This window comes from Aquarana catesbeiana, linkage group LG06 (genome assembly GCF_042186555.1).
Source record: "Aquarana catesbeiana isolate 2022-GZ linkage group LG06, ASM4218655v1, whole genome shotgun sequence".
Classification (NCBI taxonomy): Eukaryota; Metazoa; Chordata; class Amphibia; order Anura; family Ranidae; genus Aquarana; species Aquarana catesbeiana.
The window spans coordinates 88,039,107-88,064,885 of NC_133329.1; the positions used below are offsets into that span (position 1 = coordinate 88,039,107).

General features: G+C 41.6%; 1 protein-coding gene across 3 annotated transcripts in view; it reads right to left on the bottom strand.

Annotated features, from left to right (window-relative positions):
- The window catches only part of CACNA1H (calcium voltage-gated channel subunit alpha1 H), a 730,623-nt gene that overhangs the window by 201,627 nt on the left and 503,217 nt on the right, over positions 1-25,779 (bottom strand). For all 3 annotated transcript variants that reach the window (XM_073636413.1, XM_073636414.1, XM_073636411.1), the window contains exons 8-9: positions 19,408-19,500; positions 18,526-19,315 (exon numbers count right to left, since the gene is read on the bottom strand). In XM_073636413.1, coding sequence (XP_073492514.1) covers positions 18,526-19,315; positions 19,408-19,500 — 883 coding nt within the window. The remainder of the gene's footprint in view (positions 1-18,525; positions 19,316-19,407; positions 19,501-25,779) is intronic.

The following is a 25,779-nucleotide window of genomic DNA, read 5'->3' on the forward strand; positions in this document are numbered from 1 at the left end:
ACTTATTTTTTTTGTATTGTTGGTTGTTTGACAAATGTAATAGGATGCTGTAAAGCCCCCTTCTTAACCACTTCAGCCCCGGAAGGATTTGCCCCCCTTCCTGACCAGAGCACTTTTTGCGATTTGGCACTGCGTTGCTTTAACTGACAATTGCGCGGTCGTGCGACATTGTACCCAAACAAAATTGACGTCTTTTTTTCCCCCAGAAATAGAGCTTTCTTTTGGTGGTATTTGATCACCTCTGCGGTTTTTATTTTTTTCGCTATCAACAAAAAAAAGCGACAATTTTTAAAAAAACGCAATATTTTTCACTTTTTGCTATAATAAATATCCCCCAAAATATATAAAAAAAACTATTTTTTTCCTCAGTTTAGGCCGATATGTATTCTTCTACATATTTTTGGTAAAAAAAAAAAATCGCAATAAGTGTATATTGATTTGCGCAAAATCTATAGCATCTACAAAATAGGGGATAGTTTTATGGCATTTTTATTACATTTTTTTTTTTTTTATTAGTAATGGCAGCGATCTGCAATTTTTATCGTGACTGCAACATTATGGCGGACACATCGGACACTTTTGACACTATTTTGGGACCATTGTCATTTATACAGCAATCAGTGCTATAAAAATGCACTGATTACTGTGTAAATGACACTGTCAGTGAAGGGGTTAGCCACTACAGCGATCACTGCTCCCAATGACAGAGATCTCCGTGACACGACCGGTGGACCTCGAGTGTGCAGGACCCGCGGTCATGGTCACGGAGAACGTGGCAGACTTTCTTAAAGGGGTACGTTCCTGTACTCCCTTTTGCCCACCCGTGCCATTCTGCCGACATATATCACGGTCGGGAAGCGGTTAATTAATCTTTGAATAATGTTTTGCACAAATTGAGTTTTGGTTTTGGTTATGGGTAGGCATTTGGATGGGCTTTTTCCTTTTTTTTTTCTCTCTTTTTTTTCTTTCTCTGTTTTGAAGAGGACATGATCAAGGATCCGGTGTGTTTCTTCGGGTTGTGGGGTTAGTGTGGTGTATGTTAATGAAAAGATTTATATAGATATATTGTGCAATGTGTATTTCTATGTTGTATGTTGGAATTTGTCTTATTAAAGAAAAAGTGATTATAAAAAAAATATAGCTCCAACAGTTTACGCAGCACTTTACAACTTGAGGGTAGACAGTACAAATAAAATACACTTTAATACAGTAGGAATCAGAGGGCCCTACTAATCCGAAATAGATTATGATGAAAACAACAAATTCATCCATATTCATTTGTTTCATTCGGATGACATGATGCGATAGTTTGGGCCGCTTGTTAATGTCTGAAGCATCTGAAATAACGTAACAATGTAACAAATAATCCGAATTGATTCCAAGACATTTGTTTCTGTTCTGATGAGAGTAATGTGAATATTCTAATAAGGTTTTTTTTTTTTGTATTGTGGTTGAACCTCAAAGACCATTTGTTTGATTTGTATGTGTGCAGCCCAACAAGCAAAGTCAGCTGGGAATGGGGAAATTAATTCAACTTAACATAATTTTTTTTGTATGAATTCGGGTTCATTCCTTTTTATTTGGATGAGAGCGGAGCAGTAGTCTTTAACTCTTGGATAATCAACCAATTATTTTTGCATTTACCGGCGTATAACACGCACATTCATTTTAGGAGGGAAGTTTTAGGAAAAAAACTTAAATTTTAAATAAGGAACGTTGAAGCAAAATAAGGGTCCGTGCCCATCTGCAGTCTCATCATTGCCATCAATGCAGCCTGATCGATGCCCATCTGCAGCCTCACAAGTGCCATCAATGCAGCCTCATCAGTCCACATCAATGCAGCCTCACAAGTGCCATCAATGCAGCAGCCTCACCATTGCCATCATTGCAGCAGCCTCACCATTGCCATCAATGCAGCAGCCTCACCATTGCCATCAATGCAGCAGCCTCACCATTGCCATCAATGCAGCAGCCTCACCATTGCCATCAATGCAGCAGCCTCACCATTGCCATCAATGCAGCAGCCTCACCATTGCCATCAATGCGGCAGCCTCACCATTGGCATCAATGCGGCAGCCTCACCATTGGCATCAATGCGGCAGCCTCACCATTGCCTTCAATGCAGCAGCCTCAACATTGCCTTCAGTGCAGCCTGATTGATGCCCATATGCTACATATGAAATGGAAACATTACAAGAAATACAGTAAGGTATAAAAGTGAAGTAAGATGATTTCTACTTATTGTGTTTGGGTTGGATGGAGGCGGATCCATTAGAATCTCTGAATCCTACTATAACAAATGAATCCGAAATTAACTTTGTTCCATTCATTACATGCAGATGCACGTGACTCCAATCGATATCGTCCAGTCAGCTTAATCTATTTCTTTTTGTGGGTTGGACTAGCAGGGATGACTGCATAAGTAGTCTCCCAAAATAACAAATTAACTCAATAAAACGAATATAGTCAATTTTACGAAATAACAAATTAGAGCCTCATGTACACTGATGCTGGTAAACGGACAGCTTGTAAATGCAGTAACTCGCGTTTAGCCGCGTTTCGTTTACAGGCGTTTTACATTTTTGGCTATATTTTTTTAAAAGCTTCTAAACGCAAACGTGGCAAAACGCTGCTAAACATGGCATGTAAACGGCAGCAAAACAGACGTTTTAAACGTCGGTTACTATCTGTCAAGTTAAATCGTTCAGGAAAGGTTGTAAAAATTTCCCGTGTACATGAAGCCTAAGAGGTTAAATGAATATGGCCAATCTTCCGAAATAACAAATTAAGATGTTAAATCAATATGGCCAATCTTCCGAAATAACAAAAATGAATCATTCTAACATAGCGACTATGACAAAACAAAATGATTTACCATTGCGCACATCTCTAGTAGACGTCTTCCTGAGGGAGAGAATCCTCTGGGCAGAAGCCCAGGGCAGAGAACACTTTAGACCAGCCAAACATAACACCTCCCCAGCTCACACCATTGGGCTACAATCATCACTGATTGGCTGGGCTGATAAATATTCATAGCTCAGAATTTTAAAGTGTATCCAAAGGCAATTTTTAAAAATTTTGGATAGAGCATGCAAGGGGTTAGATTAGAACATCTGTTGGGCATTTACTGTCCTCCCTACTGGGGACAGTTGCCTTCTCCTTTTGTCCTGATGGCCATTGTCACTTGGAGGGAAAGTAATAAGAAATCCAAAATTTTGAGTTGTCACCTGAACAGGTATAGAGGGGAAATCTTCCAATAGGCACACTTTTTCAGGTGGCAACTGTCTAAGAAGGGCAAAAACACAGAACTCTAATTCCAAACACCACTTAAGTTAATGGTGACTGAATTTGGATGGGTGGTCAATGATGTCACAAGGGATTCCGGGAGGTAAGTTTAAACTACCACAGTCAGGAATCTTCCATTTAGCAGCAGGAATGTGGTGTGTACACATCGTCGGGTCATCATGAGTGACATAGATGGAGAAAAGAAATTGGAGCACTCAGAATCTGGTGCAGCTGTGCATGGTAGCCAATCGGATTCTAATTTCAGCTTGTTCAATTAAGCTTTGACAATAAAACCTGGAAGCTGATTGGTTTCTATGCAGAGCTGCACCAGATTTTGCATTCTCCAGTTTTAGTGAGTGATGTGGATTACCCCACTGGACGCTGTAACTGACTTGGATTATTACTGGAAACTGTGATTGAAGTGGATTTACCTCTGGGGACTAGGGATGAGCCCGTTCACTGAATATCGAACATTATGGGGCATTCGAGGGAAATTCGAGTGCCCGCAGAATGCGCCATAATGAACAGCGAGACTGTCAATGCACTGCGAGACCTTCAGGTCTGGTATGGATTTTAAGGGGAACCCCGCACCCAAATCTTTTTAAAAAATGGTGTGGGGGTCCCCCCCAAAATCCATACAATTCCCTTATCCAACCCTTATACAACCCATGGGAGACATCTTGCTGACTGCAGACTTTTTGTATTGACAGCTGTTATATAGCTGAGGGTGGGGACACCTGGTGACGTAAATGGGTGACCCAGCCCCCTCTGACATTACGTGACGTCATATGATGTCAGAAGGGGGCGACGTCACAAGCCTGCAGTCAGTGGGACGCTCCCATCGAGGCAGAGTTTTTCTCTTTTTTTTTCTGGGGTCGTCGGACACTGTGATCGAAGATGAATAGACATCGCAGGACAGTGTTTTTTTCAGTTTTTAATAAAGGACTTGTCCCAAATTGTTTACTGTAATCTTTACCATTTTGACACTTTTTTGGTGAATGTGTAGGGGTACAATGTACCCGATACCTATTCACATGGGGGGGGCCGGGTCTGGGGGTCCCCTTGTTAAAGGGGGCTTCCAGATTCCGATAAGCCCCCCGCCTGTAGACCCCCACAACCTCTGGGCAAGGGTTGTGGGGAAGAGGCCCTTGTCCCCATCAACATGGGGACAAGGTGTTTTGGGGGTCCCCAAAGCACCCTCCCCATGTTGAGGACATGTGGCCTGGTACGGTTCAGGAGGGGGGGCACTCTCTCACCCCCCCCTTTTCCTGTGGCCTGCCAGGTTGCGTGCTCGTATAAGGGTCTGGTATGGATTTGGGGGGGAGGGCCCACGCCATTTGTTTTTAATTTTGGCTCGGGGTTCCCCTTAAAATCCATACTAGACCTGAAGGGCCTGGTATGGATTTTGGGGGGGCCCCTGCCCCATTTTTTAAAAAATATTAGGCGCAAGGTTCCCCTTAAAATCCATTCCAGACCTGAAGGGCCTGGTATGGATTTTGGGGGGACCCCCGCGCAATTTTTTTTTTTTTTTAAGTTTAGAATATTCCCCTTAATATTCATACCAGACCCAAAGGGTCTGGTAATGGACTGGGGGGGAATCAATGCAGTTTTTTCAATGATTTGTGTGTATATTGCCAAGACACGACAATACATTACAACCTAGAACAATTTTAAGTGACATTAGAAATGTAATTTTGCTGCGGTACTGTTCTAAACACGGGAAAGATGCGCTACTTTACAGGCAGACTATAGACACCCCACAGACACAATGTCTAAAGGAATATTTCATTTTTATTGTTTCACTTTAAGCATTATTAAAATTAATGCTCCTGGAAAAACGGCCGTTTTAAAAACTTTTTTTTGCATTGATACATGTCCCCTGGGGCAGGACCCGGGTCCCCAAACACTTTTTATGGCAATAACTTGCATATAAGCCTTTAAAATTAGTACTTTTGATTTTTCATGTTTGTGTCCCATAGACTTTAACAGTGTTCGCACAAATTTTTTGCCTGTTCATAAATTTTGGTGCAAACCAAACCGGGGGGGTGTTCGGCTCATCCCTACTGGGGACATTGATAAACTTTTTTTATAGTTGGTAAGTATGTGCTGGTGCTTTATTTCATTAAAGGATTTTTTCACTCTGTTGTTTTTTTTTTTCCCCTTTTGCGGGAATGTACCCCACTTATTTCCCTCACCCCCTTTTTGCGGAAGGCGGAGATGGGGAAGAGGTCCTTGTCCCTCAATATTGGGACAAGATTACTTTGCATGGGGGGGAGTCACTTGCATTAAGATTTTTGTCTTACCTCATCTTAATTTATTGGTCTGACTTGTTTGGTTTCCAGAGGGAACAACTGACGACAGGTCACAAAACCTTTCTATTCCTACCTTATCTTTTACTCTCCAAATGCCACAGACTGGCAGCTGATGACGGCAGCGGCCAGCATTGTGCATGTTACGTGTCATGAAGCAGACCTAAAAAAGATATCCCTGGGCTTTATTAATCTACGCTGTTAATGATAGGATGACTGCTGGGTCTTCATTCATGTTTCATTAAATTTGAAGTGTTTAACAGTTTCCAGTTTTATTAAAGATGTTCTCCCCTGCACACCTGTCAGTAAAGAATATTTTTATTAATATAATTAAAAAGAACAGCTAAGAAGCTATGGACCAAAATAGAATCAAAAATTAATGATCACTGTCTCATTATTAAATATTTAATAACTTAAAGTGCACCTAGCTTCATTTTTTTTTCATGGTAAGTGCATGCATGCTAAGTAATGTGTAATGCAATACAGTGCCTTGCAAAAGTATTCACCCCCTTTGGCTTTTTACCTATTTTGTTACGTTACAGCCTTTAGTTCAATTTTTTTTTTAATCTGAATTATATGTGATGGATCAGAACACAATAGTCTAAGTTGGTGAAGTAAAATTAGAAAAGTATATACATAAAACTATTTCACAGAAAAAAAAACTGATAATTGGCATGTGCGTATGTATTCACCCCCTTTGTTATGAAGCCCATAAAAAGCTCTGGTGCAACCAATTACCTTCAGAAGTCACATAATTAGTGAAATGATGTCCACCTGTGTGCAATCTAAGTGTCACATGATCTGTCATTACATAAACACACTTTTTGAAAGGCCCCAGAGGCTGCAACACCTAAGCAAGAGGCACCACTAACCAAACACTGCCATGGAGACCAAGGAACTCTCCAAACAAGTAAGGGACAATGTTGTTGAGAAGTACAAGTCAGGGTTAGGTTATAAAAAAATATCCAAATCTTTGATGATCCCTAGGAGCACCATCAAATCTATCATAACCAAATGGAAAGAACATGGCACAACAGCATGTTAATTCCAGGTTGTGAGGCAACAAAACACGAAAAATGCCAAGGGGGTGAATACTTTTGCAAGGCACTGTAAGTAATTCCATAAGGAGATGGTTGAAGACAATTCAGCCATACACACTGTAATGGAAATTTGTAAGTTCTGTATATAATTGTATTCTATTTTGTATGTATTGCACACTGCCCTCACTGTGCACACGGCACTAATAATGTTTTCATTACATGTTTACATTCTTTCGAGTCCTGATTAGAATTAGCCTGCCTATGTAACGCCCCTTGTTACCATAAACATACAATTGTAATATTAATGTGATACCTACGTAATCATGTGTATAAAAACCTTCAATTGCGTCATAATAAAGCAGAACAGTTATTTGGAAAGATGCTGAGCGTATCTTTTGTGTCTGTTCCCTAATGCAGTAGTTATTATTAATTTGGAAGCACTAATCAATATGAGGATAGGAGTTGCCTATCATCAATGTATCCAAATTAGTAAAGGGGATTTGTGGGGAGGGAATAGTAAGGACTTCTCCAATTAAGTCCTACCTCACCCTAGGGACATGATGTGGACTATTGCGGTACCTCTTAAAGACATGCAATGTGAGTAAAATTTATAGTTATAGTTATAGTTATATTCAAAAATATAAACACTAAAAAATCTATGTATACACAATACAGACTGACAATAATACAGTTGAGACATATTACAACACAGTGTTTGTTTAAATAATTGCCTAATTTTGTGGCATTTACTCTAGAATCAATTTATCCAAGTCAACACAGATGTAAATCTTTCTAGGTATCATGCTATGTTACATAACCTCATTCATGAATGCGATGACAAAAAATGATTCTGGGACCCACAGTACTTGCTATCAACATGTCTCATGAACAACGTTCACTTTTTCAGCAGAGGATTAATGATGCATGTAGGTCTGGAATTTTCCTAAAGTATAACTAAAGGCAAAACTTTTTTTTTAAGTTTTGGATAGAGTAGAGATAGATTAGAACACCTGTCAGTTATTATTGCTATCTGTTATCTATTATCATTGAAAGTACAAGAAAACCCCCAAATTTTGGGTTTTCCCCAGAAAAGTAATAGAGGGGAAATGTTCCAATGGTTACACTAGTTCTGGTGACCTGGGGGTCCCCAAGAGATTCCCTCAATTTGCAGGTATTTCGTCTCACTTCTTGTTTGGCTATGAATTATCTAAGAAGAATCATTCTGGAGGAAGGACTCCATTTATTGTTGCCACCATCCCAAATATGTTATATATAAAGAATAAGTACCCCCCAGTACAAAGGGATTTTAAGGGCGAACTTTTTGAGGACAGAATATTGTCAAAAAATAGAAAAAAGTAAATAAGAAAGCCCTGGGCTATAGAAGTGTTCTTTTCTTATATACTATATATGTATTTTATGTATCACTTTGTGCATGGTTGTTATCTCTGACCGTTACACAGTTTTTATGAAATAATACATTTTTCTATTTTTTGAAAGTATTGTGTCCTCAAAATGTTCACCCTTAAAATCCCTTTGTATTGGGGGGGGGGGGGGGGGGTACTTATTCTTGTTTGGCTGTGAGTCTACATCTCCCTCACTGGGAAGAGCCTGGTGGATATCGGCAGGAGGCAGCCCATGATCCTGTGGCTAAGTGAGTAGCAACCTTATTGCTGAGGAGTTAGTGGCTGTGTGTAGCTTTAAAGTTTTGGAAGGAGTACAGGTCACTGGCAGCACAGAAAATCCTGTGGGACAGTACAGCCAGCAGGGGGTGAAGTGCAGCTAGGAATTTAGAAGTTCTCAAGTTATCCAGTTCTGCAGTTTTGGGATATTCCATGCTCCCTTTCCCCATCCCAGTTTATCGTTCTTAAAAAAAAAACACAAAAAGAAACCCCTAGACTGTGGAAGAATGCAGGAAATGCTGTGTGCCTGGCTGTGTCTGCTCTAAGGTTGGATTCACACCTATGCATTGTTTAGTGCTTTTTGCATTTTGCAGATTTGCACTACAGAACGTGTTCCATAGGAAACCATGCTTAGTAGTGCAAATCTGCAAAATGCAAAAAAGCACTAAAAATGCATAGGTGTGAATCCAGCCTAAGAGGGGAGGTAGGACCAAAACTTTCAGCGGCTCTTTAGGGGTTGCACTACACTAAGACAGGAAGTGTGCTACTGGCAGGGTCTTCAAGTGAAAAAAAGTAAAAAAAGCCTAAAAAAAAGAAAACTAATGAATGACTCCACATGAGAATTACAAATTCTATACAATAGGACAGTACACACACACACACACACACACTATATATATATATATATATATATATATATATATATATATATATATATATATACATATATATCACACTGTGTATATATATATATATATATATATATATATATATATATATATATATATATATATATATATATCGATTTACTCGGCTGTCAGCTTTGATCATCATAATGCTAATTTGTATATGTACATCATTGTGACTTGATCTGTCCCTGCCGTGATCAATGTGGACTGACAGCTGTTGGTCTGCTAACTGCCCGAGGTCCACAGATTCAAAGTTAGGAACCACTAGAGCATGGCGTATATATAGATACTTTGCAGAGCAAGAGACATTAGGCTGAACAGCTGTCACCTAGGAAAAGATAATGATTAGATTATATAGAATCATAACTTTACAATAGACAGACAGCTGTCCACTCTGGACACATCATGGTGTAATGATATATACTGTCTAGGACAAGCCTAGGGAGCTCAATCATGACAGGTTCTCTTGACATGTTAAAGCCCCCAAAACAAACAAATGGATCACCCAGCAGATTGGGGGGGGTGTTTGGTATCTTGGAATCTGAGACTAGAGTTGAGCTTAAAACTGTTTCCCCAACTAATAGTATACAGTATCTACTACTTTTAGTAGTGTATTCAGCACATTAAAACCCCTTTCACACTGAGGCAGTTTTCAGGCATTTTAGCGCTAGAAGTAGCGCCTGTAAAGCGCCTGAAAGCTGCCTCCCATGCTGCCCGAATGTGAAAGCTCGAGTGCTTACACACTGGGGCGGTACGCTTGCGGGACATTAGAAAAAGTCCTGCAAGCAGCATCTTTGGGGCAGTTTGGGATTTTGTATACAGTGTATACAGCGCTCCCAAAACGCCCCTGCCGATTGCAATGAATGGGCAGCAGTTCCGAAGCGCATGAAAAAAGCTTCCGAAGGGCCGCAACACGAGCGTTTTTAACCCCTTCTTCGGCTGCTAGCGAGGGTTAAAATGCCCCCCGCTATCGGCCGAAAAGTGCAGTTTAAACAGCACTAAAATGGCACTAAAACGAGCGGTGCTTTAGCGCTAACGCACGGGTGGCCCCAGTGTAAAAGGAGTCTTAGGCTCGGTTCACACTGCTGCGATGCAATAACCCGTGCATCGCATACAACTCGCAGGCAGTTCACACTGCCCTATGCGAACCGGTGCAGGTGTCAATACAAAGTTAAAGACACCCCCAGATCGATTAGCATATTGCAGTATGAACTGTCAATTCGGACAGGAAATAAATCACATGGGTGTGAACACCCATGCAATCCGATTCTGGTGCGGGCCAAAAAAAGAGTCCTACACGACTTTGGTCCGAATGCGATGCAAATTCAGCCTTAGAATCTGTATGGCTAAATTCTCATCGCACAGACATCACATGTGATTTGCACAGCAGTGCGAATTACATGCAATGTCTGACATCGCAGCAGTGTGAACCCAGCCTTACTGAAAAATATGGGTGCTCACATTTTTTTTTTTTGTTCTTTAATGAAGAATAATTTGTCCTCGCTTTTCTATAAAAGAAAAAAATGTCATTGTCATTTGGAATTCTGTTCTAATGCTTTCTTCGTATGTAAGATACAGAGTACCTATGACACTAGCAACAAGGAGTATTATGTTTTTTTTTGGGAGAGCAAAGCAGAAGCTGCTTGCTTTTAGACAGTTCCTCTCTAACTAATTCCCCATATAACAGAACAGGCAGTAATTGAATGTAGGGCCCGGAGTCACTAATTTAGCTAATTAATTTGTGAGTATAAATTTGAGCTTGAACTATTAAGCTCTTTTACCACCAGGCCTTTTTTTCAACAAAGCAGTTAAAGCGGACCTGAATGAAAAGAGTAAAGAGTCCTATGTTATAAGGAATGTTAACTGTGTCTAAGCTGCACACTAGAACTCTACCCTTTTCCGGGATCTTCTCCTCAAAAATAGCATTTCCTGGTACATGAATGTACCTAGGCACTTCTGTGTCTGCAGTCTCACAGCTGTATGAGATCTAAGGCACTGTTGTCTTTGACTGCCAGTCTCTGGGAATTTACAATGAGATTTGGTCAAGTCATTACTGTGCTGCTCACTGTTCTCCTTGCTGGAGAGGAAGCTGTATCTGAGGACCTGCAGTGCAAGAATCTCCCTTCTTCTGTCTTATTCATTTTTTGGATCTGTGCTTTCTCCACCTCTCCTGCTGCTTCTTCATTTATACCCAATCAGACATCAGATCACCAGTGATCACCAGTGATCGGGGGGGCAGCTCTGACATATGGAAGCAAAATCCTGCCTTTACCAGTCTGGATGCCTCCACACAGAGACACAGTGCAGAACAAGGCATGGTAAGTTAGTAATGGGGAAAGCATTAGTTGCAGGGAGACCACAAAGAATGCTGGTCACTGGTCATTTGCCCTCTGCCTGCTTTAGTTCCTCTTTAAAGGGTAAGTTCACCTTTACAGAAAACTCTGTAAGGTGAACTTACACAGGTCCCCCTCCTCACCCCGCCCCCGGTCCCGCTGACCTGGACCGCGGCAATCTCCCGTTCTAAGCCCCGGTATATCCATGCCAGGATCCCGGGGCTTAGAAATTCCCTGAGCTGAATGTCCAAAATGTCCCCAGTCAGAAGGGATGTTTTGGAGCATTCTAATTGGTCAATGCCCTCACGTGGGTGGCGCCGACCAATCAGCAGATGCATAGCGCATCCTGTCAGCTATGCAGAAGACACGTGGTTACAGAGAGGATTTCCAGGCGCAGATATACCGGGGCTTAGAAACTGAGCTTGCCGCGGTACAGGTCAGCGCGACCGGGGTGAACTTACACTTTAAGGTTAGTCTTATATACATATGAAAAGGAACCAGGGCTGGCTAGAAGAGTAAAAATTAATTGCAAGTATGAAAGGTGGTTAAAACATACACAGCTTTTTTGGGTACTGTACACATTATGTCTTTTGATCTCTTTTTTTCGTATATGGTCCTCATTGACTGTATGACATATTATGGAAAGTCCTTTACATCTATGTCCTTATGTATGTTTGTACCCTGGTATTTGTCTGAATAAAAAGCTATTTGGCTCAAATCATACACAACAATGTTATGCGTTCCCTTTAAGGCTGACAACCCTCATGCCGGACATCCTGCTATTCAGGAATTGGGGCCATGCAGAGCTCTGGGAAATGTTTAGTGAAATGACAAGAGCCTTCTAAATAACACGTCGTGACATCTTGGTGGGGGTGACAAGCAGTTAGAGACACGCCGTACTTACAGCCAACTTCAGCACGAAGAGAGGGATGTGCTGTCACTCCCGCCAGTGGAAGGGGAATATCAGAGCTCAGCCTCTGTTTAATGGAGCCGTTTTTCTTCAAATCAGCAAGCGGCTATTTATGTAGCACAAATGTATGCAATTATACTTAAGTGTTTATGTTCCCATGCTATGAACCCATCGCTTGTGATTTGATTCCACTCGGCTGCAGCGCAGGGTAATGAGTAACTCTCGGCTCTGATTATTACTTTTAGCCATTATTGTATAAGGCACATTCGGCCCAGCCAAGTCAAGTCAGAGTATTCAGCTTAATGCTTAATAATCTTCTACTTTAACTGACACCGTGTTGTAAAACTTGCCGGACTAAGTCTAAGGCCGTTCATGTTGTGGTGTGTTTAAAGGACATTTTGCTATGTGAATTTGTATGTGCGTTAAGCACATTTGTTAAAGTCCAGGTTTTGTTGTTTTTATAAGTGGCCCCTAGATGTAAAAAAAAAAAAAAAAAAAGTCGATGAAAGGCTGTGATACCCACCTTCGATTCAAAGTTGTCCCTCGCAGTACCTCTTTCCAGCCACAAGATGTCCTCGGATTCCCAGGTTGAATGAGGCCCTTCATACACAATATACTGGTACAGAGAGCAGCACTGATGCATAGCTCCCAACTGTCCCTGATTTTGAGGGACTGTCCCTGATTTGGAACAAAGTCCCTCTGTCCCTCTTTCCTCCTCAATTGTCCCTCATTTTGCTCTGATCTATATAGATGTATAATAAATGCACTTTTTATCTATCAAAAAGTGTTTTCCAGTGCTAAACCTTTCATCTGATTTCTAAATTGTTGCATTTGTAAATTCCAAAAGCCGATATAAAGGAATAGTAGTGGTAAAAAAGCACTTGTGGGTTTAACCAATCTTATTTTTTTTTTGTACAATTCTCCTTTAAGGGGGTGTGGCAAGGGGTGTGTCCTATGCCTGCATACTTTTACTGATAGGTGTCCCTCATTCCCATCTCAAAAAGTTGGGAGGTATGCTGATGTAAGGACCACCAGCCTTGTGAGCAGAGGACTTGTCAGAGTCACTTCACTTGCCTAAAGACTTCAGTAGAGGTAAGCATTAAAAAAAGCAGAAAAAAAACATGGAGGGGGAACTTCAGGGGATGGCCTGGGGGAAAATGTAGATCCCAGAGTTGGGCTTTAACTACTTCAGCTCCAGTAGATTTTACCCACTTCCTGACCAGGCCATTTTTTGCGATACGGTACTGAGTCGCTTTAACTGACAATTGCGCGGTCATGCGATGCTGTACCCAAATGAAATTGATGTCCTTTTTTTCCCTACAAATAGAGCTTTCTTTTGGTGGTATTTGTGCTTTTTTTTTTTTTTTTTTTTTGCCTTATAAACAAAAAAAGCCGACAAATTTAAATAAAAAACAATATTTTTTACTTTCTGTTATAAAACATTCCAAATAAAAAAATTGAAAAAATCTAATTTCTTCATAAATTTAGGCCAATATGTACTCAATTTTCTTTGTAAAAAAATCCCAATAAGTGTATATTGACTGGTTTGCGCAAAAGTTATAGCGTCTACAAAATAGGGGATAGATTTAGAGATTTTTTATTTTTCTAATTGTTTTTACTAGTAATGGCGACGATCTGTTATTTTTAGCAGGACATTGTGGCGGACAAATCTGGCACTAAGTGAAACTTTTTGGGGACCAGTGACACCAATACAGTGATCAGTGCTATAAAACTGATTACTGTATAAATGACACTGGCAGGAAAGGGGTTAACACTAGGGGGCGATCAAAGGGCTAAATGTTCCCTGGGAGGTGCTTACTAAATGTCTGGGGCAGTGTCACATTGAAGGAAAAGAGAGATCCGTGATTCAGCTTAGACAAATCCGCCGTTTGCCTTGTTTACACAGACAGACGGGTGATCCGTCTCTCCTGTGAACGATCGGCGAGTCGCAGTGGACATTGCGGCCGCTGGACCTGCTGATTGGCTCCCGCTGTGTCCAATCACAGCGGGAGCGGCGCAACCGGGCCACCATCGCGCAGTATATATGCGGTAGGCAGTCTGGAACTGGTTAATATATGCTTTTATTTTTCTTTTTCTTTTTTTCTTTGCATCATTATCACTTTGTATCTCGGTGACAATAATCAGGAGGACAAGCAGAGGTGTGAAAACTTGACAGAGGGTCTAATCCTTCCCTATTATATCCCTAATCTATAAAAAAAAAGTTTGCTCATAATTTACACCAATTTTGTTTTAATTTAAAATGCCAAGTGTGTACAGGAAGTAAGCGAAGAGTAAAAATACCCCAAATTATCAATGTTAAACATAAAGGTCTGTCAATGCATTTAGTCATTTCTGCAAACTGTAACTGTTTAACTACTTGACTTCCGGACGATTTATCCCCCTTCATGACCAGACCATTTTTTGGCACAGCGTTACTTTAACTGACAATTGCGCGGTCATGCAACACTGTACACAAATGCAATTTATATCATATTTTTTCCCCACAAGTAGAGCTTTCTTTTGGTGGTATGTGATCACCTCTAATTTTTAATTTTTTGCACTATAAAAGTAAAAAAATCTGACAATTTTGAAAAGAAAAACAAACAATATTTTTTAAAATAAAACATAAGCCATAAAAAAGAAAAAAAAAACATCAAATCTCTTAATAAATTTTGGCCAAAATGTCTTGTAAAAAAAATCCCAAGTGTATATTGATTGGTTTACGTAAAAGTTCTAATGTCTACAAACTATGAGATACATAATTGAATTTTTATTTATTTATTTATTTTATACTAGTAACATACCTCCCAACTGTCCCTGATTTTGAGGGACTGTCCCTGATGTGGAACAAAGTCCCTCTGTCTCTCATTCCTCCTCATTTGTCCCTCATTTTGGTCTGATCTATATAGTTGTATATAAAATGCACTTTTTATCTATCGAAAGGTGTTTCCCAGCTAACTTTCATCCAATTTCTAAATCGCTGCATTTGTAAATTTCAGAAGCCACTATAAAGGAATAGTAGTGGTAATTAACCACTTCAATACCAGGCACTTTCGCCCCTTCCTGCCCAGGACAATTTTCAGCTTTCAGAGCTGTCGCACTTTGAATGACAATTGCGCGGTCATGCAACACTGTACCCAAACTAAGTTTTTATCATTTTCTTCCCACAAATAAAGCTTTCTTTTGGTGGTATTTGATCACTGCTGGGTTTTTTATTTTTTGCTAAACAAACTAAAAAAGACCAAAATTTTCGAAAAAAAAAAGTTTTTCTCAGTTTCTATCATAAAATGTTGTTTTCCCCTTCACTGAGGGGCACTAATGAGGCGGCACTGATGGGCACTGATGAGGCGGCACTGATAAGGTGGCACCGATGGGCACTGATAAGGAGGCACCGATATGTAGAATTGATGGGCACTGATAGGCGGCACTAATATGCAGCACTGATGGGCACCAATAGGCGGCACTGATATGCAGCACTGATGGGCACTGATAGGCGGCACTGATGGGCACTGATAGGTGGCACTGATGGGCACTGACAGGTGGCACTGATAGGCAGCTGTGATGGGCACTGACAGGCGGCACTGATTGGCACTGATAGGTGGTACTGATTGGCACTGACAGGCTGATGGGCAGCACTGATGATGAGGTACTGATGTGTTACTGACAGGTGTTACTGCTGGGCACTGATTGGCACTGTAATGGGCACTGATTGGCACTGTGGCGGGCTTTGATTGGCACTGTGGTGGGCACTGATTGGCACTGTGGTGGGCACTGTGAGTCTTTTTATTATGGGGACGCTGTGGGCACTTATTAGCATGTGATTGGCACATCTGAGGGGGCTGTGCTGATAATCAATGTGCTGATTATCAGCACAGACCCCCCCTCTGACAGGGAGAGCCACCGATCGGCTCTCCCTGTCAGTGCGAACCGAGGAATGCCGTTTACTGTCACTTCCTGGTTCATGCGATGATCAGCTGTGATTGGTCACAGCTGATCATGCGGTAAGAAGCCTCAGTGTCCTTTGCCTACATACCTTTGTTATTGAGGCGCCCCTCATTCCAATTTTAGAAAGTTGGGAGGTATGTAGTAATGGTGGCGATCAGCAACTTATAGTGGGACGGCATCCAATCTGACACTAACTGGCACTTTGTGGGAACTACCTAACTGCCACTGACATCACCAGTGCCATTATTGCAGTGGTCAGTGCTAATAATATGCACTGTCATTGTACTAATGCCACTGGGCAGGAAGGGGTTAACATCAGGAGCAATCAAGGGGTTAAATATGTGCCTAACAAGTGTTTGTGTGTGTGCTGCTATTACTGGGGATCTAGTTTTTTTTCATTCACTGCAGGAAATGAACAAACAGCTAGATCCCCTGTCACTGAAAACAGCTCTGTGCTGTTTACATTCACAGAGCTGTGTTCGGGGAAGATCAGTGCCGATCAGCCGGTGCCAGCAGTCATCCATTGGCTGGCAACTGTTGATTGGCGTGTGCTGTGACTAATCACAGCACAGACGGGTGTGTGAGCTCCCCCTACCCGGGCATGCAGAATGAATATATTCATGATTCTGCACAGCCGGCCTGCACTGTCGCAGTATATGTACAGTCTGCGGTCGGCAACTTGTTAAACTAGAACTAAAGGCTCCTGTATGAAAGCCTAAACAAGTACCGAATCAAGTTACCATGTGATCCACAAGCCTTTATAAAATGAACAAAAAATATCCTTTAACTTTCCTGAGTGAGCCAAATCCTCCTTTATTTGTATCTCACACGCTCCCTCTCCCAGGCACTGCAGTTCACAGTGGGAAGGGTTTCAGCCACGGAGGTCGTGCTGTCAATTCAGGAAGCAGTGGACTAAGTGTGACTATGTGATGATTGACAAGCTACATCCCTGCGAATCAGCAGTGACAAAGCTGATAGCCATGCCCCTTACAACATCTTCTCATCCCACTGTAGTGCAAGCAGGGACAACCTACATGAGAGTGACAAATCTCTTCTGAATTCAGGAGCAGTACAGAATTGTTGTCACACCAGGGAAGGAGGTTGCATTAGGTGGACTTCACTGGTAGGATCACCAGGCATTTATGGGACACTATAGATCTACTTTAGCGTATAATTGAATGCAATTTATTTTTTTGTCGGGGACAAAGGGGAGAAGCGTTCGAACCCCTGTTAGGTTTTATTGCTGTGTCCCCATTAGGGAGCTTTACCCCCTCTATTTTCCAATGGTGTCCATTATCACAAAAAGTGAAAGAAAATCTTAACTTTTAGTGGTCATTAGAACAGGAATAGAATGGAAATCTTCCAACGGGGATACTAGTTCTGGTGACTACCAGGGATTTCCCTCGTTTGGGAGAGATTTCCTCCCACTTCTTATTGGGGCTATAGGACAAGTAGTAAAGGGAAGTCTCCCCAATAGGAGATAGATGGCAAAAACAAATATAACAGGGATTATAACTCCCCCCCCCCTCACTTTATCTGAACTTAAAAATTTTTGTCTACAGTTCTACTTTAATTCCACTTTAAACAGTTAAGGATTCTTAGAGAGGGAGGATGGTCCGGGGCACTCTAATCAGTATACAGTACCTGCACCTATAATATAGAGATACTGGTGCTGGGTTACTTTAATGTGAGATTCTGGTCATTTTTCATTAATGTTGAAACACAGAGTTTTCACAGCTGCTACATAGGGATTGCCAGGGAGCTGTGATGGGAAAGAAAAGGAGTAATAAACAGTTTACATCAGCCTCGATGCAAAGGTACTGCTAGACAGGATAGTAAGAGGCATGGCATTGGTCACTCCACCAACTACTATTCCACTGTCAACCTAGGCTGGGTTAGGTGCAACCACTGTCAAACTGTAACTTAGATTAACACCTCCTGGCTGCAATTGTCAATATTTAATTTGCCTGGCCAAAAAATAAAACAAAAATCAAAATATATTGTATGTTAAGCATTTTTTTTTAAATGTAAATGGCATACTTTTTTTTCGATAGAGTGTGAAATTGCTCAGAACCTCTGTCAGGTTTGTAGAGAAAGTTATGGCAAATCCAAAATCATACAGTGTCAGCGGAATAGCAGCAGTTAAGAATAGGGACTTCTATTCCAGGGCAGCTGTCTAAGCTGTCCCACTTTGAAGAAGATTTTCTCTCACTTCCTGTTGTGTTTCTGGGACAGGAAATAAGAAGAAATCCCACACCAAAAGGGTCAGACAGGAGGTCTTACCCTTCCCAACACTATCCAAAGCTAAATAAAAAATAGTTTTGGGTATACAGTATGTGTACCTCACCAGAACGAAAACAGAAAAGCAAACTTATAATGAAGTCATTCCTCTTACCCTGCTCTCCAACTAGATGATGCATCTTTCCATAGGAGTCAGTGTTCAAGCTAACTGGGCTGTTGACCAAACTGCCGGGAGTACTGCCACTTCTCTTTCCTTTCGGCAACGTGGTGGGGCTGGCTTTGCTGGCCGGGGAAGGTAGGATGGTAGGGTAGTTCATGTTCGTGTGGTTGAGCCCCACATCCAGTTTGGTGTTGGAGGAGGCATTGGAAGACTTACATGATTTAAGTTGGGGTCCTTCATAGTGGCAATCCGCATGGTAGATGCTATGGACAGACTCACTGTTGGCTGGTGTGTTCTGGTTACTCGGGGATGGTGGAAGGAGCATCAGTTGATTTCGTGGCTTTATGATCTTCATTTCTACATCACAGATCTCCGGACTGGACCTGGGGCCCCTGGGGCTCCCATTGCTTATGTGATAATGGTGGTGGTGGTGATGATGGTGGTGATGGATCAAATGATGGATGGAGGTGATTCGCCGCTTGCACTTGCGGCCCCGACCTTGTCCGTTCATGACACTATTAGGGTTGACCTTTTTCCTCCTCTTGTTCTGCCAGTTATTATATAGGCGCAGCGTCCTTCGTTTCACCTTCCTGAAGATATGGCAGATGTACTTGAGCAGCTCCTCATAGCAGCTACCCGGCTCGGAAAAGCTTGCGATTGTGCTGTCGTTGGAGAGGTATCGGGCCCGCTGCTCCTGCATGAGCTGATTTTCGCGCTGCTTCGTTTCGGAAAACTGTGTTGCTATGACAACCAGGCACAAGTTTATCATGAAGAAAGACCCCACCTGATGGAACAAAAAATGGACAATAATACATTTGTTAAACTGAAATCAGTACAACAACAGTAGTAGGGTTAGATACCAAAGTAGATACTTACAATTATAAGTAGTATAAAATATATAAAATTGTAAAAAGAATGTGCATCCATGACATAGTACATGATGTCCACCCACCCTTCCAGGGTTATAACCTAGGAGAGAAAAGAAAATATTGGTTACTATAATAATATACCCATACGGCACTGAGAAATAAATCAGAGGAGCCATTTTGCATTTTGATGGGGCAATAAAATGTATGTAAAGCCAAAATGTTTCTTGATAAGTCTTGGATACAGTATGAAGGGCTAAACCACCATCAGTTCATTTTCTGCTGCTTATATTTCATTATGGAGATTTTCTTTCACTTCCTGTCCCATAGACACAACAGGACATGAGGAAAATTTTTCAAAAGTGAAGGAGTTGCTCTTGTAAATGGTTGTCCCCAGAATACCCTTCTTCTTTCGTTCTGGTGACCACTCTAACATTTTGGATTTCCCATTATTTTCTGAGGAGGCCTTGATGTTGGGATTTCCTTTAGATTGTAAGCTCCATGAGCTGGACCCTCCTAGTCCTTCTGTATTGCAATGTATTGTAATTCTACCATCCCTTTTATATAATTGTTGGCACTGTATACATCCTGTATAACAGGGGTCTCCAAACTGTGGCCCATAGACAGGATATGGCCAACAATGGGGTACTATGCCTCAACCTGATATCAGAAATGGGGAACCAATTCTCCCACTTACTTTAATTATAATACACCAATGATGGGGCACTATTCCTACAACTGACACAGTGACGGGGCACTATTCCTCCCACTGACACCAATAATGGAGCACTATTCCCCCACTGACACCAATGATGGAGCACTATTCCTCCCAATGATACCAATGATGGGGCACTATTCCTCCCACTGACACCAATGATGGTTCATTATTCTTCCCACAGACCCCAGTAATGGGGCACTATTCCCCACACTGACACCAATTATGAGGCACTATTGCTGCCACTAACACCAATGATGGGGCACTATTCCTCCTACTGACACCAATGATGTAATTTTTTTACTCTCACTGACTACCAAACCTATGGCATTGTTTACTCCCACCAATGCTAGGGCATTTTCTACTGACCACAGTCTACCTCCCCTGAAGTTTGAAGGGCAGTAAAGTGGCCCTTTGTTTCAAAAGTTTTAAGACCCCTGCTGTATAAAAAAAAGAAAAATATCATTTTATTATTACAAAACTATATAATAAGCAAAAACATAATGCATAAAACAACCAAATAATAGTTAATCACTTAAGGGCCGGAAGATTTTCTCCCTTAATAACCAGGCCATTTTTTGCGATACGGCACTGCATCGCTTTAACTGACAATTGCGCTGTCATGCGATGCTGTACCCAAACAAAATTGATGTCCTTTTTTTCTGTGATTTTTATTTTTTATGCTATAAACAAAAAAAGAGCATTAATTTTGAAAAAAAGCAACATTTTTTACTTTTTGCTATAATAAATTCCCCCCCCCAAAAAAAATTTAAAAAAAAACACATTTCTTCATCAATTTAGGCCAGTATGTATTCTTCTACATATTTTTGGTAAAAAAAAAAATCACAATAAGCGTATATTGATTGGTTTGCGCAAAAGTTATAGCATCTACAAAATAGGGAATAGATTTATGGCATTTTTATTATTTTTTTTTTCTTTTACTAGTAATGGCGGTGATCTGCGATTTTTAGCGGGACTGCGACATTGCGGCTGACAGATCGAACACCTAACTGACATTTTTGATACTTTTTTGGGAACTAGAGACATTATTACAGTAATCTGTGCTAAAAATATGCACTGTTATGCCCTGTACACACGGTCGGATTTTCTGACGGAAAAAGTGCGATCGGATTGTGTTGTCAGAAATTCTGATCGTGTGTAGGCTCCATCAGACTTTTTCCGTCGGAATTTCCGATACACAAAGTTTGAGAGCAGGCTATAAAATTTTCCGACAACAAAATCCGATCGGTTAAATTCCGATCGTGTGTACACAAATCCGACGCACAAAGTGCCACGCATGCTCAGAATAAATTAAGAGATGAAAGCTATTGGCTACTGCCCCGTTTATAGTACCAACGTACGTGTTTTACGTCATCGCATTCAGAACGATCAGATTTTCTGACAACTTTGTGCGACCGTGTGTATGCAAGACAAGTTTAAGCCAACATCCGTCGGAAAAAATCCATGGATTTTGTTGTCGGAATGCCCGATCAATATCCGATTGTGTGTACAGGGCATTATTGTTCTAATGACACTGGCAGGGAAGGGGTTAACATCAGAGGCGATCAAGGGGTTAAATGTGTTCCCTGCAGGTGTATTCTAACTGTATGGGGGATGGGCTGCATGGGAAACACACAGATCCATCTTCCTGCATAGCACAGACAGATCCCCGCCCTGTTTACACAGGCAGATCCCCACTCTGTCACTGCGGGGAACGATCGCGGGTGGCCGGCGGACATCGAGTCCGCCCCACCCGCTGATTGGTACCCCCGCTGGCCAGTGGTGCCCACATACTAAAGTTCCCGAGCCGACGTACAATTGCAATTCGCGGGAAGGAGCCGCAGTACAATGACGGCGGCTGGTCGGCAAATGGTTAAATAGCCATCATTCATTAACCCTTACATTTTTACAGTTTTACCTGGAGGTCTAACTTCAATGTTGAGATACGCCTACAGAATTAAGGCTACGCGTTTCATGGATTATACTGACGCTGTAATGATGCTTTGATTCCATGTGTTATAGGGGTTTTCCATGATTTATAGGGGCTTTTTTAACACCTTCCTTGGATCATCTGTGGTATACGATTCTGTAAATGGAGGTCTTCAATTTATTTATTCAATGTATTTATTTAAATCAGTTGAAACTAGATGGACTTGTGTCTTATTTCAACCAGACTAACTATGTAACTATATACCTATGTAACTATGATGTTGTCAGCAAAGTGCAAGACTACTACTAAAAATCCATAAGATGGCATAGAATGAGACTGTAAATATACAAAGTTATTACCAGTGGCGGCTTGTGCTAAACCTTTTGGGGGGGTCAAATAAACTCACCCATCTACGGTCGCGGCGCCCCGGCTTCCTTGGCTTCTTCCCTCGGCCTAACCAATCCGCCTCCTGTACTGATTGGCCGGGAGGAGAAGCCGGAAGACAATAGCGAATATTGATTCGCTAGTGTCACAAGTGGGTGGGTTCGGGGCGCAGTGCTCTGCACCTTGAGCCCAACCTTTTTTCTGTTTCAATAGGTTTTTTTCAGTTTTCAGAATTACAGTAAAACATTACAACTTAAATATAAAATAATGCAAAATGGTTCTGTCAACATAAACAGTAAACAAGAAGTTAACAATGATGGCATGTTTTAAGGGTAAGGAATTTAGGACAGATATCCATGGAAGTCCATCTTTGGGTATCAGGAACTGCATCAAAGTGATCAACTATGTTGAAAATTTGTATTACGAAACATGTTCGGTTATAATCCAATAAGAGGCCAAGCAACTAATGGGCCTAACCATCAGTCCAATTTTGTACATACGGCAGAGGGGTAAAGCAGGACAACACCTGCCCTCCCGACCACCAATGTAGGCTATAGATGTAATAACGAAATTATAGCAAACATAGTGACCACTATGCCATCTAATACCGGACTTATTTAACCTACCCTGAAAATATTATATACTTAGAAAAATCAAACGTATCAGCAACATATCCTTATGAAATATATTGTCACATACAAAATCTAGACGGAAATGCTAAAGTCGAGACAAAGGGTCCGACTAGAGGGCTTATCTTGCACCTGAGTAAAGAGATAGAAAAGAGCGCGTCAGAAAAGGGAAAGGAGGAGAATCAAAAAAGATAGCAAAATTTCAGATGTTTAGTTGCCCCTTTTGGGGGATCCTTTTATGTCCTGTCTTTGTATTCTCTGATTATACACTGTTGATTCATTATATTGCACAACAGCTATGTTTGTTACATGTTTTTCTTTTACTTGACAAACTTCAATAAAAATTATTGAAATAAAAAAAGAGAGCAAAGAAGCGAGACCACACCTGTCCAGGAGTCCAACCTTGCACCCATCCAATGTCAATCTTGAGTGTTCGGCACCTGAAGGTAAGAGAGCCGAGGGGTCCAAACCTTTTCAAACAGGGGTAGTTTGACCCATAGGGCGCTGCCCAGTTTTTCATGGAGCATAGTCCATGTCAGTTTTTGCTTCATTAAAGCTAAGTCGATCACTGGACTTTTCCAAGCAGTAGCAATGGTGATTTTGGCCACCAAAAACATATAGTAAATTAGAGTCTGTGTGGACCTTGGGATGTTCTCCACAGGTTCGTTAAGAAAAGCTATACGAGGGTCCTTAGTAATGTTAACCATAGTGACCAAATGAATTAAGGAGTGAAAAGAGCAAGTCAGAAAAGGGAAAGGAAGGGAATCAAAAAAGAGAGCAAAGAAGCGAGACCACACCTGTCCAGGAGTCCAACCTTGCACCCATCCAATGTCAATCCTGAGTGTTCGGCACCTCTAAGTAAGAGAGCCTAGGGGTCCAAACCTTTTCAATCAGGGGTAGTTTGTCCCATAGAATGCTGACCCGTTTTTCGTGGAGCATAATCCAGGTCAGTTTCAGTAAAGCTAAGTCGTTGACTGGACTTTTCCAAGCAGTAGCAATGGTGATTTTAGCCGCCAAAAACATATAGTAAATTAGAGTCTGTGTGGACACCTTGGGATGTTCTCCACAGGTTCGTTAGGCAAAGCTATACAAGGGTCCTTAGAAATGTTACCCATACTGATCAAATGAATTACGCGCTAGAGAGGACGGGGGGAGGACGGGGGAAGTATTCCATAGAAAACCGGCTCTGAGCAGTATTAGAGAGATGCTCTCAGCTCAGAGCCCGCTGGGGCTGCGGAATGCCAGGGCCCGGTCGCAAGTGCGACTTTTGCGACCCTGGTGGTTCCGCCACTGTTCTAACCCCTCTCCACCCTACTACATAAATGTGCTCTGTCTCCCTTAGATATCCCACCTATAACTTCCTGTACCTGTCAATCTCTGTCAGCAGGACAGGAAGTCAGGGTAATTTTCCAGTGGGGACACATATCAAATCTGTAGCAATAACTAGAATTTTTCTTTCATGTTTTTCAGGCAGATTAGAAAATGAAAGGGAGAAACATATCGCATCAATGCCAAGTGGGCTTGCTGGGACAGTCCTGTATCTCGGGCCACTGTCCTGGGCTGTGTCCTTGGATCACAGCAAAACCCTTATTTGATTTACTGAGCATGTGCAGTAACTAAAGGGAAATAGTTGAGGGAAGCATGGCCATGAGTGGGCAGTTCCTGCATATTTTAGGGAGGGAAGGCTGTGCCAGAAAGCGGGTGTGGTCTGGGTGAGAGGATGCATAAAGTGGGCATGTCAAGTGTGGGTCATGGGCGGGGGTGACTGTTCCGGGGACTGGAATTAATTAATTAATTATGATGGTATGTATGGACAATACAAATAATTATTCTTTACAACACCTAAGGAATGGGTGGACAGAATATAAATATAACCTTCAAAGTAGCATCTGCAGCTGTACACATGACAGGTACCCTTTACCGTCCCAATAATCTTTCATGCAAGGCTCCCTCATGTATTTTTCTGGGTTCTCGTTTCATCTCCGGTAATTAAACTCCATACGGGAGATAATTAATCATAAGCAGACACATTAAAAAGCCTAAACATCACATCCAGCTGAAAGGATCTGCAATCGCAACGTGGAATTATTTATCCGCTCTGATCAAAGTGCAGTTTGCAATCCTATCCGTAAATAATGGAAATTCCAGAAATGCTTAAAATGGAAGTGAGCAGAAATATCCCCAGTAATTGGCATACGATCAGGTCCTGTGAGCCGCAGGAGGTCCTTCATAGAAAGTCACAGCTTCTATATATGTCCTAAACCTGAGCCTCACCTTCAGACTTGCACAGTTGTACAGGCTCCTCTCCTGTACTGAAATTGTTGATTCTGATTTCACCGCACACTGTGAGCCTCTCACAGTGTGTATCAGAAGATGCAGCAAGTCTGATAGAGCCCGCCACATTTCATGGCTGGAGGATGTCCAGCGTCATCTAGCTTTTTTCCTCCTCAGACTGGTTGTCCCTGGCCGGCGCTTTCTGTTATTGGATTTCAGCTCTGTCAATCATGGAGGCTCAGTATCCCATGTGGATGTTACCCGGGGTCAAATACATCCAAAGTGCAGTATGTAAGAGCAATTTATTATTAAAAAGCAAATAAAGCACTCATATGTAATGCCAAAAACTCCAAGACTATTCCCTTTTGTACACCTAATTAAACAACGCTCTGCTGGTCGGAGGCACAGTGAAAGCCCTGCTTGATTTCTATACAATCATAAAAAAATGAT